Source organism: Nanorana parkeri, unplaced genomic scaffold (genome assembly GCF_000935625.1).
Source record: "Nanorana parkeri isolate BGI_ZX_2015 unplaced genomic scaffold, ASM93562v1 scaffold311, whole genome shotgun sequence".
Taxonomy (NCBI): domain Eukaryota; kingdom Metazoa; phylum Chordata; class Amphibia; order Anura; family Dicroglossidae; genus Nanorana; species Nanorana parkeri.
Window position 1 is genome coordinate 34,223 of NW_017306579.1, and position 15,761 is coordinate 49,983.

Sequence of the window (15,761 nt, forward strand, 5' to 3'; positions counted from 1 at the left end):
ATTTTTGTTGGGGGGGGGGGGGGGGGGGGGGGGGGAAGAACACAAAGTTAAAGAAGAACTCTGGTTTCAAATTTCATTAACCCTTGCAGTGGCGCTACCCATGCACAAGAGTTAACTGCTTATTTTCGTCTAGGTTAAAAAAAGTAATATCTTAGAGACTGGTCAGCTGCAATATTTAACATTTTTCCTCTTGGGTTTAGATATCATTTAACGTCTTACAAAATCTATAAAATAACATTTTGCTAATTTGTGTTTTCCTTTTAGACTGATTCCAGTCAGAACACAGGGGAGCATTTGCAAGAGCAAAAGTAAGTGACTATGTCTTTTAGTTTTTGAACTCACGGGATACTGAGATGTAGTTTTCTGTTTACTTTAGCCAGCCCTTGGTCACTAAATATGCATTCAAATGTGTTCTTTTTATTAGTTTTTGAATACATGGTTGTGTACATTACAGGAACTAGGTAGTCAGTGCTCCTAACCTTTAGCTTATTTTAGAGCACCCATGGAGCCCCAAAACCTGGGGTGTTCCGTTTTTGAATTGTGTCCGGAGCTTTGAAGTTCTCTGGCTCACCCTCCGGAGTCTCTGGTATTCATTAATTAATTATAGTGCATCCAGCTTTAACCATATACACTGCCCGGACAAAAAAAAAGTTGCACACTAATGTTTTGTTTGGTCGCCTTTAGCTTTGATTACAGCAAGCATTCACCAGGGCATCGATTTTGATAAGCTTATGCTATGTCAAAACATTTTTCTGTTCAGAGTTGCTTTCATTTTTCACCAAGATCTTGTAGTGATGATGGGAGAGTCCGAAACACATCGTAAAGTCTTCTCCAGCACATCCCAGAACCCCAAGATTCTCAATGGGGTTAACGTCCAGACTATGCAGTAACCAATCCATGTGCGAAAATTATGTCTCATCCTCCCTGAACCACTCTTTCACAATATGAGCCCGATAAACCCCGGCATCGTCAACTTGGAATATGTCGTGCCATCAGGGAAGAAAAAAATCCATTGATAGAAAAACCTGGTCATTCAGTATATTTACCTAATGTTTTGGGCACATAATGTTGCTGAACCTAAACTAATTATTCAACGAAAGACCCTTAATCTATTTGCTTGGCTAAATCCAGCTAGTGACTTTTTTGTCCAGGCAGTGTATATATTAGTTTTCCGACTCGTTTTGTGCATTTTGTATGTGTGAGTTCTTTTATTACAGATTTCGATGATACACAACAGCCTCAACTTCTCTTGTACAGATTATAATTTACCATCTTCTAACAAAACCTACCATGTTTTCTTTTCTCATGAATACAGTAAATGAGGTTTATATTAAGGGTTGTATCAGATTTCTGCTTTCTACAACTTACAGTACATGAATTGCTGTGTATGTTCAGGACTGCACTAGCTATTACGAACTGTGTGATCAAATTCAGTGGCCAATTTCCAAGTCTTCAGCCTTGTTTGCTAGCAGAGGGCAGATGGACAGATTGCTTCGCCTCTCTAGAGTCAGAGCCAGCTATGCCCGCCCCTGCAACTGTCTGTCCTTCCAATGAGCACTGGAGGAATAGCGGGAATCCCTGCAATGGAGTGATGACTTGACAGTCACCACTCTCTGCAGGTAGAATAACATGAACTGAGTGATCAATGGTTTGTGATTGCTCAGCTCTCGATCTCGAGAGCCAGCATGTGACCGCTTCAGTGTCGCACGCTGGCTCTTACAGGGTTATTCACAAGAGGATGAAGCGTTTGGTGAAGTGAACAATCTAGGCAAAAATAGCTGATTTAGAAAAATTCTACAATTCCAGTTCAGCTATTTTGTCCTAGATTAGGGGTCTCAAACTCAATTCACTTGGTGGCCACTGGACACATTTTCTTCTCCCATGAGGGCCCGGTTACCAAATTTCAGTTGACTTTTTCAGTAAATTGAGTTTACTTAAACATTGGCTTTTTCCTGAAGCAGGAATCTGTAATCTGACATTTACAAGTGGCAGCTGTCACCCATTCAAACGAATGTATATAAATGGAATGTGATTACATGCAGTTAGAAAATAGTCCCTCTCCCGGGACGCATTGATTGTGCATCTAGGGAGAGTGATTGATTCTTAACCGCATGTAATCATATCGCATACAATTACATGCAGCGGCTGTCACCTGATCAATAACTTGAACGGGTGACGGCTGCCTCTTGTAAACGCCAGATTAGGGATTGGTGCTGCAGGAAAACGCCAATTCCTGACACAGAAATCCTTACTCACACCTAAACTTACAGGTATTAACACACACCTACACACCTTCCTAATTATTTTCAGCTGAAGCTCAGAATTGTCACAGCTCCGGCTGAAAGGAATTACTGGGTACGGGAGCTGCTATGCAGTCTGCATCTGACAGAGATGCAGACCGTGTAGCTGTTCCCACAAGTAAAGTATGGCTACGGGCTGAATTGTATCCGTTTGGGGGCTGGCATTGGTCCTTTGAGACCCCTGTCTTCGATTTGTTCACTTCTCCTGCCTTCTCCAAACTCTTTCACCCTTTTGTGAATAACCCTGTTAGTATTGGGAAGAGTACATTTTACTCTCCTTGTAGTTCTCCTTTAACTGGCCTTGGTTATGGGGAATTGGCCTGCATTCTAGATGTAAATTGTCCACACCTTTGGTGGTAATACATTTGATTGAGCGAGTGCCATGTTCTTTAAATGCAGAACAGTTCAATCATGCCCATCAGTATAGCTCATGAGAACTAGATTTTGCAGCCCTTTCACACATATTTTGTTTTGTTTTTTTCTTGATTGAACTCGTGGACATGTCCTTCAATCTATCTACCTAAAAGAAATAGTGGATGTGTCGGCTTATTGTTACCAGTTACTCCAAAAGCTTGCAGGTGTTCCATATAACTTTTTTTTACTACATCCCAATTCTGGTTATTTGCTTCAGACCAGATGGAAGTACTGTACATCTATTAGATTATGATCTGCATTATGAATCGGTGGAAACTCTCTGATTTATTTACTTATTTGCCTTGTTTATATAACCCAACGTGAAGCTGCTCTGCTTTGGCTCTCAGGCCGAATTTGCTGCAGTCTGTGTGCCATTAAGTGAATCATCCTATAAATCTGGCACCCAGTCTGTTATGTAACAGCAGTCTCAGTGTGTTTACATAACGTGTTTCTGATTACCGTTACAGCACTCAGAGCAGCTGTTTGTCCTAAATATGAATGGTCTGTGGTTCTGCACCTGTAACCATAAAGTGTATGCATAAAGATGGGATTAAACTTAAAATGTTGCTTAAAAGCCATAACTGCTGCATATTTGCTTCAGTCTGACCCGGATTTGATTTCATGAAGAATACTGTTCAGCTTTAGCGCTCCTTATGATGATCGCTAGGCAAATAGCTGAAATACTGTATACGGGAGCTGTTCTATTACCAAAGGATTTGTTTTTCTGTCTATCTGCTCCTGAAATTTACACAGCCCTGGCAGATGAATGACGCAACCTACATTTAGGAAATTAAGTAGAGAGACGACAAGGATGAGGAGTACTCGCAGGAGTGAAGATCGCAGGATTGAGGATGGAGGCAGGTCATTTTCTGGGGGGGGGGGCTGAGGGCATGGCTTATAGGACATTGTACCAAAGGGGCAGTTGTCCTTTAAACAAAATTGTCACCTATGGTGAGCTACTAGAAGGAAATGTTTTAACTTTGTCTTTTAAACTAGTTTCACTTTTGTACAATTTTAAATTGCAATGCACATACGCTTTCAATGCCCTCATGTTCAATTAACGTGGAAGGCAAAATGTATTAACAACGCAGTACACAATCGGGAGTGGCACTGTTTAAGACCGTGTTAACGTGCTGTGATGTGCCCAAACAAAATCTGGCAGTACAATTGACTCCTTGACTGTAACTGGCACCTGCCATGGTGCTTAGCAGCTTATTGAAATCACATGTTTCTCCGTGAATGAACCTTTAAAAATGCAGCTTAAAGGTAGAGTAATAAATTCAGCTATAAAGTTATAAAGTTAAACATTTTCTTGTCTGTTAAACAAATTTGGCTTAGCTAGGCTTTATTGGAGGCACTCTAAGCTGTCTTGCCTTTTCTGCACTCTTTCCTAGCTGAGAAATAGTCAGTGTTCTCTCTAGATTTATTTTTCAGCTGGGGGGGGGGGGGGGGTCCCAAATAAATATCACCAAGAAATATAAACATTTGTTTCAAATGTTTATTAAATCTATATTCCAAGTGGAAAAAAAAAACATTTTTTTAGTGCACACAAACCCAAAATAACCTCTAAAAAATATTTAGGCTCAACAATTATTTTGCAACGGGGAAAACTATGATTTAAATATTACTGATGGTCCTAAACTGATATTTCTATCTCCAGAATTGTTAAGCACCCTTAAAATGTGTAGCCTCATAGGCATTGACATATCTACTTCTAAATGCCTGTATTGAGGATGGTGGGGGTGGGTGGCTCCCCTTTAAGCAAAGTGGATAGTGGCTCACAACTTCTCCATAGTGATTTCCTCTGCAATGGTCCCAGGTTCACAGTGGAGCAAGGTGAGGCTGGTGACTTCAGTGGGGAGCAGCTTTGCAATGTTCTCCCTAGGTAATTTTTGCTGGATATCTGCTCTGCCATTCCGAAGTTCCCTAGGGAAAACCCTGTCCGGTATAACAGGTCACAGAGCAGGGAAATCCTCCCCGCTGTGTAACCTGTCATGGACGGAGCGCCTCAGCAGTGAGGAGCAAGTGAGGGACAAGGAGGCTCCTCCCTGTCTACTCCCTTCCTCCTTTACACTAGCTTGGTTGCGGGGCTTCGTCTGGCGGGGCTGGGGAATGCCTCACCTGGAGCAAGAGGTACTGCACATCACTGGTCCGTACATCTGGGTAAATGGAGTGATATGACATTCCCTCTGTCAATACATAGTGCAGTACTAACTTCATGAGTGTGCTCAGTTGCCAGGCTTCTCACACGGGGGCAGGGAGTATTTTAGAGCTGCAGCTAACGATTATTTTCAAAATCGATTAGTTAGCCGATTATTAGGTTCGGTTAATCGGATAAACAATAAAATAAAGTTTAAAAAAAGGCTCCGGTGATGGGACTACTAGTTTGTATTGAGGTTGTAGTCCATCACAGGAGCAAGCTTGGAGCGGTGGAAGTAAAAAAGAAAAAAGATAGTGTGGTGTGCAATATAGTGAAATGTAAAGTGTCAAATTATACAGCAATGAATGCAGAATGGCACCGGCTATAGAGGACTACAAAACCCAGCAATAGTACATTATACAGCACAATGCAGAATACCACCAGCTGTAGAGGAATACAACATATCCCAGCAATAGTACATAATAGCTGGTGGCATTCTGCATTGCGCTGTATAATCTATTGCTGAGTTTTGTAGTCCTCTATAGCTGGTGGTATTCAGCACTGCACCACTGTATAATGTATTATTGCTGGGATTTGTACTCTTCTATAGCTGGTGGTATTCCGCATTGCGCTGTATAATGTATTATTGCTGGGATTTGTTGTCCCCTATACAACGCAATGCAGAATACCACCAGCTATATAGGAGTACAACAAATCCCAGCAATACATTATACATACACTGTATAGCGTGAGGTGGGGAGGAGGTGCGGCGCACAGCGTGTGGAGCTGTGAACAGGGCCAACTGATCGGAAGCCGATTAATTGATTATTGAAAAAGTTGACAACTTTTTCAATAATCGAATTATGTCGATTAGTTGTTGCAGCCCAGTATTTTGTGCCCAGTGCTGGTCTTCACTTTCAGAAAGTTGAACTTACACAGGTTCAGGGCACACTAGCCACAGTGGCAGGGTAGTGTCTAGAGGGCAGGTATAGGCACCTATGTTACCTTTTTATAAAGCAAACCTATTATTTTACTTAGTGTTGGTGAATTAAATATTTTTTTTCAAATGTAGAGACCTCATGGGTTAGACGCCTAAAGGTTTTCTGTCTGGGCAGTTTGATATGCTTTGAATTTATATATTAACCAGTTGACATCCGCGGTGTTAAACCCCCTTCCCATCCAGGCCATTTTTCAGTATTCAGCGCTGCGGTACTTTAACTGACATTTATTCCGTCATGCAGCGCTGTACTGAAATGAATTTTATACCCTTTTTTGGGGACAGATAGAGCTTTCTTTTGGTGGTATTTATTCACCACTGGGGGTTTTAAGACCCGCTGATCGCCTATATGTGAAACACCCGGTACCGGGTGTTCGCATTGGACGGGTCTTTTCTGCCCGTGCGTGCCCGCTAGGGGACGCAAACCGCAGATGCTGCAGTGCTGTCCGTCCGTTTTTTTACTACGGGCGGACGGCAAGAGGTTAAAATGAGGATGGAATAACATTAGCCTGTTTATTGCTAGTTACTGTTTGCTAGGTACAATATATGTATACATGATTTTAATCTCCTCTTGGAAAAAAAAAAGACAGTCAGTGTCCTAAACTTTCCCAAGATTAGTTTCTGTTGCTTTATGGCATCACATTTGAATAAGTTGCTAACTTTCCAGACTGTGAAGGTTTACAAAGCCAGAAGATGGTTTGTAGGGTTCCTATATAGGAAGAAATTAAACTTAATGAGAACTATGCGGTTAGTGTTTTACCCCATAGTTCTCTTTAGGGTCACGGGAGGACATATACTAACCTCCTCCCTTGACCCAAAGCTCAGTATATAGAGGGCTATTGTCCGCAATATACTGTGTGCCGCAGCTGAGACAGATCCCGACAATACTGATCCACCCAGCTGTGTGAGTGACAGCTGGCTCTCCCTATCTAGAAGCAGTGCCAGCTGTACCCGCCCCCTCCCCTGTCCGTTCCTCCACTCAGCGCTGGAAGATTGCAGAGGAGAGATGGGGTCCCTGCGGGTAGCGGTGACTGACAGTCACCGCTCACTACAGGGAGACGATTGGGAAGTGAGCGGATTGGCGGCATGTTCCTGCTTGCTTCCCGATCAATAGAGCCGACCTCTGACAGCTTTTTTGTTACAGGTCAGCTCTAACTATGAGGATGAGTGGAAATCACTTGCCTCCATAGTTCTTCTTTTAAGTCTTGTCTGGGCAAGCCTTTTCTACCCCGTGTAGTTTTCAAGCTTCAGAAGCCTTCAGTAAGGACCTAAATATTTTACTGTGCTGCCTGTTATTTTAATGAATATTTGTTTTACTTGCACGTTATTAAAAGGAGAGTACATTGTCTCAGAATGTATTACTTTGTTTATTGAATAATTGTTTAGCTGTCCCTTCGTCACATTGCCACTAGGACTGCCAAGTTCTGTGGTAAATGTATCTTTATATAACTTCCTGTAAAATGTTGTAAACATTTCAACCATTTGTGCTTTGCTGGCATTGGTGTCTGTAAAACATCGGATACACACATGCATTTTGTATTGCATACAAACCTAATCAGTATTAATCGCAATGTGATAAGAACTAGGGATGCACAGATCCCATTTTTTTTCAAGACCAAGTGCCGATTCTTTTCCTCAAGTACTTGCCAATACCAATTACTGATACCTTTTTATTTAGTGTCATGTGACAGTTTTTCTGTGCCGGGTATCACCATTGCTGTGCGGGCAGTGGGAAGAACAAGGAGGTTTGCAGCTGTTTCCCGACAGCCAGGAGCAGGATCAATGGATATATAGTGTATTCCTGCGAAGGCTCCCACAAGGCTGCAGCAAGCATGGAACCTTACTGCAGCCAAATCTATTAAAAAATGTGAAGCCCACTATTAGCACCGATACTGGTATCCATGCATCCCTAAAGAAAACCAATAAGATTTTACTAATTTCCTTGTATTTGCATTGCATGTATCATTTATTTCAGAACGTCCTAAAAGCAAAGAACATGTTATCAGTTGCTTTTTTTTTTTTGCCTGTGTTTAGGAAAGTGACTTTCTCCTGTTCTGGGAACATATGTTTTTCATTAGATTTTCTGATAGAAAAAAAGATTAAAGTGGCAGGGGTTTGGGAGCCTATACTATATTAGATATTTAAATCTCTAGAGCCGTCTCCTTTCTGCAAACTCACTGGTGAAGGAACAACTTGAACCCACTTAACTTATTGCTGTAATCAATATGCCTATTTATGCTTTTATTTTTTTAATCTTAAGTTTTGCAGTTGGGGTTAAAAAGTCCTGTGCTGGCAAAACTATGGGAGTCAGACTGCTGCTCTCACACACAAGCATCAGTGCGATTTCTGCTATGTCCTGACAGCACTGGATTTTTAACCCTTGCTGCAGCACTTAGCTGATTATAAAACAAAAGGAAAAAGAGGTACATTTATTACTGTATACCCTGCCTGACTGCTACAGTACAGTAATACGTTCAGAGGGTTCACTTTTGCTTCAGTGTGTAGTATTGCCTGAAACCATGTTCAACCTCTTAGATTTTTAGGGGTATCACTTGTCTGCTGGACTTCTCCAAAGTTCTAAACATTAACAATGCTATTTTGCCTAGACAAAAATATAACCAATACATCTGTATTTTGTCCATTGTCATCCTCCCTTTTTCAGAGTGTTCAAAATTAGGTGACACATTGCACCGGAGTGCTGAATATGACTTTACTGGTAGTATAGCGATAGGAGTTGTGGTAAATAGCACTGATAACATGATAGAAACAGTCATACTCAGCATTAGACTATGTTAACTGATTTTTCACTGCATACTTGCAAATTTTTGAGTAAAGATCATAAAGCGAGTATAGTACATAAAAAGGTCAGAGGGCTACAAGATCAGGAGAACAGATAAGTGTGATCCTACAGAACAAGACTTCACTCCTTTGGTAGAACAATGTTAGTTATTCTACCCCTGTATCTGGAGTAATGCTGATTGCTAGTGTCTGGGTTGCCAGTAGTCTAGCCCAATTCTGTGTGTATTTGGAACTGACGTCCTCCTTTTTGACGTGTGTGTGTGTGTGAGAGCTGCATAGGAGAAAAACTTATTTTCCAAGCTAAGTCTTCTAAAGACTTGCACTGCATTGTGGGTGGTATGGAGAAAAATTGACTTTTGCGTTCCTGGATGAATTATGTAAAATCATCCATTGAGTTAGTGCTAATAGTAAACGATACTGTGCAACTAACTTGTAGAAGTACCTCACATGCCTTTTGATTCTGCATCCACCATTGTATATGCTTCCAGAACTACTTGATATCCTTGAGAAAAGTAATTGGTATCCACCATAAAACCAGTGTCTTACCTGTGTATGCTTTTATGAACCATGTCCAGAAGTGTTCACAAAGCACTGGACGTGGTATTACAGTGTCTGGATTAACAGGCTTAAAGGAGAACTACAAAGTGAGTGAAAATCACTCATCCTCATAGTTAAAGACGACTCACTTCTCCATCTCCCTGCAGTGAGCAGTGTCTGTCCATCATGGCTCCCCGCAGAGATTCTCCAAGCCCCCTCCTCCGATCCTCCAGTGCTAAGTGGAGGTACGGAGGGGGCGGGTACAGCTGGCTCTGCCTCTAGATAGGCAGAGCCAGCTGTCAATCATGCAGCTGGGTGGATCTCAAAAGTAATGTCGGGATCCGTCCCAGCTGCGGCGGTCTCAGTATACCTTGAGCTGTAGCTCGCGATATACTGAGCTTTGGGTCACGGGAGGTCTCTAGTATATGTCCTCCTGTGACCCTTAAGAGAACTATGGGGAAAAACACTCTTTTAATTGAGTTAGTCCATTACACTACTTTATAGCTTTCTGCATATTTCCATAGACGCTGCAATGCAGAGACAAATGGATGTAATGTATATGTCCTTTGCAGCAAATCACCAGGAACAGGATTGCCAAGGTGGCCACTTCTGTTCCCTCTCTGGCCAAAACACTGCCAAATCACACTTTGCAGTTTAATTGTACATTTGAGGCCAGGTTTACACCTAGGAGATGGAGCTGTTTTCACCCTGGTTTTTATGTTTATTTGTTTTTGCGCGATTTTTGTTTTGAAAACCGTGCGATTTTCAATGCATAGAGGTGTCTATGGGACCAAAATAAATCACCTATGTGTTTATCAGCCTTTATGGTGATCATGCCAAAACCACAAAAGTTTATTCACGATCATCACTGGTAAACGGTTTGTAGCAGGTGGTGCCTGTACATACCAGCACTGGTCCTAAAGGTTTTCGTTTATGACGGGGATGTCCCTGTATCCTAGGCCCAGGCAACAAACAGACCCCAGGAATGCTGATATGTACCTGCACTTTATACCTTCAGCAATTTTGGCTGTGTGAGAGACAGTCTCTTTAAACAATTGCCAAGCACCCTATACATACAAACTTGTAGATCTTTTTAGTTAAGCATACTTTATATTTTCCAGACTTGGAGATTTAGAAATACATTCACTGTCATTTACTTAGGGAAGGGTATATTTTCACCTTAAATGTAAGGCTTGCTTGGGGGAAGTTATTTTCTCACCAATACTAGCAAAGAGCCATGAGCACAAAGCTTTCAAAAGCAGAAGATTTTTCTTTCTCTAATTAGAAAAGTTTCCATTTATTTCTGACACTTTGCAACTTGTAAAGTGAAGTCCATCTTCCTTCTGCACTTTTAGATACAGTACATACCAAAACTAAAGAAAACCTCATGTTTGATAAGTTTGGCCTGTGGATCTTTTTAGTGAGTAACATTTCTTGCCTTAAAGGAGAACTATGAGTTGAGTGATTTTTCACTCCACCTCATAGTTTGAGCCGACCTGTGACAATGAAACTGTCACACGTCAGCTCAATAGATCGGGATGTGAGCGAACACATACCGTCGCTCGCTCACTTCTCGTTCATGTCCCTGCAGAGAGCCATGACTGACAGTCACCGTTCGCTGCAGGTATCCCCCCCCCCCTTCCCAGCTCCGATCCTCCAGCACTGACTGGGGGAACGGACGGGGAGGGGGCGGGTAGAGCTGGCTCTGCCTCTAGATAGGCAGAGCCAGCTGTCACTCGCGTAGCTGGGTGGATCTCGACAGTAATGTCGTGATCCGTCCCGGCTGCGGCGGTCTCAGTATACCGCGAGCCGTAGCTCACGATATACTGAGCTTTGGGTGACGGGAGGACGCTAGTATATGTCCACCCGTGAACTATGGGGAAAAACACTTACCCCATAGTTCTGTTTTAAGCACAATACCTGATCATATTGGGTAGATCCATGTTTTGGAGAATATTCTTCACTATAACTAACACAGGTTATATAACTGTAATATGTCATTTTATTATGCAGTGCAGCTATTTGATTGTTACAAATTTGACCATTTGTTTTTTGTTTTTTTTTTTCTAGTATGGCAAGGCCTAGTGGGAGGGCCTTACACCTACAGCCTTCTGTATTAGATTTTGGAACCCAGTAAGTATTTGTTTAGGACAAAATGTTATTTATTTGTAATTTTATTTTGAGGCTATTATGTTTTGTTTGAATAAAAGCATTTTTTTTTGCTCTGTGTGTCCCCACTGGGGAGAGATCGCCTCCTGGTGACAGCTTTTTAATGGATACAGGAAAAGAAGGGAGATCTTCAGTGGACAGACAACAATAAAAAAATTAGTTTGTGTCTTACTCTGTCCCAGTGGCAACGTTGTCACTGAAACAGGAAGTTAGGAGAAAGATGCTACAGAAATCAATGAAACCTGTTCAAGGCTTCAGTGTAAGCTACGGTAAATTGTATAGTAATACATTGCATCTGTGGCCCACATTTTTTTTTCGAACCTTAGTTTTTTTTCATTTTATTGTTGTCTGCATCCCTGCTGGTGAGGGTAACCCTCTCTTGTTTGTCCTGGTGAACATTTCAGTGGGACAGTAGTCGAAGGGAAATCCAAAACTGGACATTTTTCATTGGTACAGGAGTTGTGGAAAATTCTTCCAAAGTGTATGCCTGCTCCAGTGACAGCTGACTTCAAGGAGATTTCCCCTCACTTTGGAGAGATCTTCTCTCCCCATTTCTGTTGTGTCTCTAGGACAGCGTGGGAAAGGTATATGTCCTCAGAGGGACACTGCAAAAAGAAAGAGCCCGGTCTTCTAACCATTCCATTCTATAGTCTGCCATCACTGTATTTGCTTACAGGACCTTTTCTTTGTGTTTTAATATGAAGCTTTTTTTATTGCAATGCAACTAATGTGTATATTTCTTTATTTTCAGGTCAGTGGGTCTCCCTAAAGCTCAGTCGTTCTGTGCTTTCAACCCTAGTAGGGACACTGATATTGAAGTGGATTCAGTGTTTACAAGTGGTAGAAATTTCCATGCGTCTCCCATACATAGCATGGTGAGTGTTGATGTGCTCTTGGAAACTATGTCCTGGATAAAGGCCAAAACATCTAGCTTTTCTTGGCACAATTATTCTACATTGCAGCCTCTAGCAAGACTCTTTTCCCAACATGCTCTTCTCCTGCATTTCACTTATAAATAATGAGTTTTCATTTTCCAGTTTTGCAGCCCAAGTAGGTCAGACATTTTGGACAGCAGGAAAACAAACAGATTTTGGTTATTTTTATAATTTTTTTAAAATGTCCACATCCATTTTACCACACGTTTACAGCAATGTATGTTTGAAAAGCATTTTACCACATGAATACTTATTGGTTAAGTGGCATCAGTAATAAAAAATAAATACGATTAATACCTGGAGGAGTTTAATGCATGCTCTGGCTCAACTACTTTCACATTACCTTTTATTATGGGTAGCTTGTATTATATAAACTTATTAGGATTCTGTTTAGCTCATCGGAATCGTCTAAATTGTACTAAATCATATCATTTATCTTCAACTGATCCAAAGGATTCAATAGGTACTCAGTCACTGTAGTGCCAATACTGCCACTTGAACTGTTGCTTTGCTGTAATGAGAGGCTGTATGTGCAGTAAAAGGAGTGTGGCCTTTTTTCTGCTGCTTAAAATTTGAACTTCAGGTAGATAAACAAAATACCAAAGTTACGGAGTATTTCAAACACCAATATTACATTTATTTGTAAATAGAAAAAATGAACTGATAATCAGCCTGTTGGGATCTTGTGTACAGCTGTCCATTGACTGGTAGTCAAGGGTAGCACTAGCGGCCAGTCAGGTGCCCTTCATGCACATGGTTAGGTATGATGTAGTAGAAAAAAGTCAGGTCAACCACCTGATTGTGCTGTCTGGCAGAACTGTGTAAATCTCAGGACTACATGGACATAACTGTGAATATTGTGACAGGTGAACCAGCTACCATATGAGCATTTCTTCTTTTTGGTTTGCCTGCACTTTATGCTTTATGCAATATGATAGAAACTCCCAACCAAAAGTAGAAATTGCCCAAAAGAATGGAATTGTTAGCTTCGGTGTACTTTATTTAAAGGCCAATTCACATAAATCTATTAATACGGTTTCACGTTGATTTTGACAGTGGCCAACTGGTTTCTGGAGACTTCAGCTGTAAGGGTTCCCAACCATGTTCCCAACTGTACTACAACCGCCCCCCCCTATGCAAACTTCAGCCCTTCAGCTGTGGTATAAGTACAAATCCCATAAGGCATTGCTAGACTCTGACAGCCAACAGGCATGACTGCCAGGGGCAGGTGCATTATGAGATTTGTAGTTTTACCACAGCTGCGTGGCCGGAGTTTTCTTTTCCCGGAAATACAAGCTCATGAGTGCTTTGCCTACTAGCATCCACTGGTTAGCTTTTTAATACATAGAAATTGAGTTTTCCAAATCTGTAGCCTGCTGTATCACATATATGCTTCTGAACAAGCTTCATATGCAGCCACTGATGGTCATACCCACCTGCTTACTATATTAAGCAACAGCTCTAGTCTGTTAATCGTGACATATCAGACATGAATAAGATTTGTGCGATGCTATCATGGTGACAGTCCTGGATTTCTTTGTTCCTTTTTATGTACTGTAGTATGGGTGTGTGTATACTAGCGGACCATGTGAGGTCAGTTTTCAAGATAGTTATTCCGCGTGCTTCAAATCCACAGCGAGCACATTGCTCCAATTGTATTGTAACCTTTTAATGCAATGCAGATGTGCTTCTAGGGATCCAGTGATTGAGGCTGGAAGTGAAAAACAAGACATATGCATTCTTCTAACCTAAGTCACCACATAGCTTTCAGAAAATATAGCCTAGTGCCTGCATGAGCTGGATTCTTTTTTACCTATTGCAAAACAAGGTGGAATTTCTAAATAGTTTTAAAATAGCAAACAGTACTATGACTTTAAGTAGTAAAACAGATGTCCATGTATAAGAAAGTGCTGAGGATGGAAATATTCCTTGCCAGGCTGACCAGCCTTCCATCAATGCCATAGAACTAGTCAGCATCATTTACTGAGGCTTTATTTTTGTCTGCACTCTTTTCCCCTGCATTCTTATCCTAGCAAATATATGACAAAATAAAGATGTTTTTCTTTTTATTATAAACTCTTTTCTGCACGGCCTGGTACAGTTGCTTTGCTTCTATTTTAATTTTTTCTATTCTGTGGTGGATAGAGCTGTAACTTGGAAATTTCAGGAGGTTCTGGAACACTGAGTACAGGAATTTTCAAGTTAATAGCCAGGCCCGTGTTACATAACACAGACCTCAGACTCGAGCGGTCTTTCTTTATTTCCCAGCAAACTCTGCTAACAATATATTAACCCCTTCATGACTGAACTAGTTTTAAGTTTCTGTTCCTAAATGACTGACACACTTTTTACATTTTTGCTGTGATTCTTCCACAGCAGCAAGTTTTGATTATTATTATTATTTTTAGAATTTTTTTATAATACTTAATAAATTAACTTTTTAAAATTTGTAGTTATCAGGCTGCTCCAAGCTTAGGAACAGCTAATAATAACTTTAGAGGCTGATCTAGCTATTTAGCGAACCCGTATCTGAATGTTAAGGCTTCATTCTTTCATTAATGAAAGAAAGAAGCTTTTAGAAAAGCTTAACTATTTCATTAATGAATGTCTCAATAGTGAGGCATTAATTAATGACTGGAACTGCTGAGAATCAGCAGTTACCAGCATTACAGAGGCTAATATAACTCGGCACGTACAGTGTACGTGGCCAGTCATATAGCCACTTTGTGACGGGACGTACACTGTACGTCTTCCGTCACGAAGGGGTTAATTTATGCTGGATCCTCCCAAGCTGGCAACTTGGTTATGATTGTGTTTAAAACGTCTTTGAAATGGTCTCTATTGGATCCACCCCAGATTTCTGTGTAATGTTTGTAGAAATTTTAGGCAATAGTTATTATTATTATGCAGGATTTGTATAGCACCAACAGTTTGGGCAGCGCTTTACAATATAGGGAAAACATTACAATACATTTCAAGACTGGATGGTAAGGCGGGCCCTGCCCGTGGGAGCATACAATCTAAGATGTACTGAGGGGCATTTATTAAAATATGAGCAGACAAAATGTGGAGCAGCTGTGCATGGCAACCAATCATCTTCTCTCTTTTCATTTTAAAATCTTACCTAAACAAACTGAAGAGAGATGCTGATTGGTTGTCATGCACAGCTGCTCCCGATTTTGCCTTCTAAAGTTTTATAAATTCCCCTCACTGTATATTGGTTAATGTTTACATAGTCTCTGAATTAGAAGCCGTGTCCTTGTCAGATTAAAATGGTTGTATAATAGCAGAAGCAAAGAAAATCAGAGCAGTCCCTCATGGCAGCAGGTCCGTTTTATCCTTTTGGTGACTTGACTGCAGGTTAGATAATAGAGGTTGAACTCTGATTCAATGCCAAGGGCAACTTTCCTATTGTTCTCTGAGGGACTCGCAATCCTTTTTTTTTTTTTTTTTTTTTAGGTTTTGGACCA

General features: G+C 41.0%; 1 protein-coding gene across 1 annotated transcript in view; it reads left to right on the forward strand.

The window, feature by feature from the left end:
- Nucleotides 1-15,761, forward strand: part of KIAA0922 (KIAA0922 ortholog) — a 105,324-nt gene that overhangs the window by 30,715 nt on the left and 58,848 nt on the right. Inside the window, exons 3-5 of the mRNA XM_018557942.1 lie at nt 265-308; nt 11,258-11,320; nt 12,108-12,231. Coding sequence (XP_018413444.1) covers nt 265-308; nt 11,258-11,320; nt 12,108-12,231 — 231 coding nt within the window. The remainder of the gene's footprint in view (nt 1-264; nt 309-11,257; nt 11,321-12,107; nt 12,232-15,761) is intronic.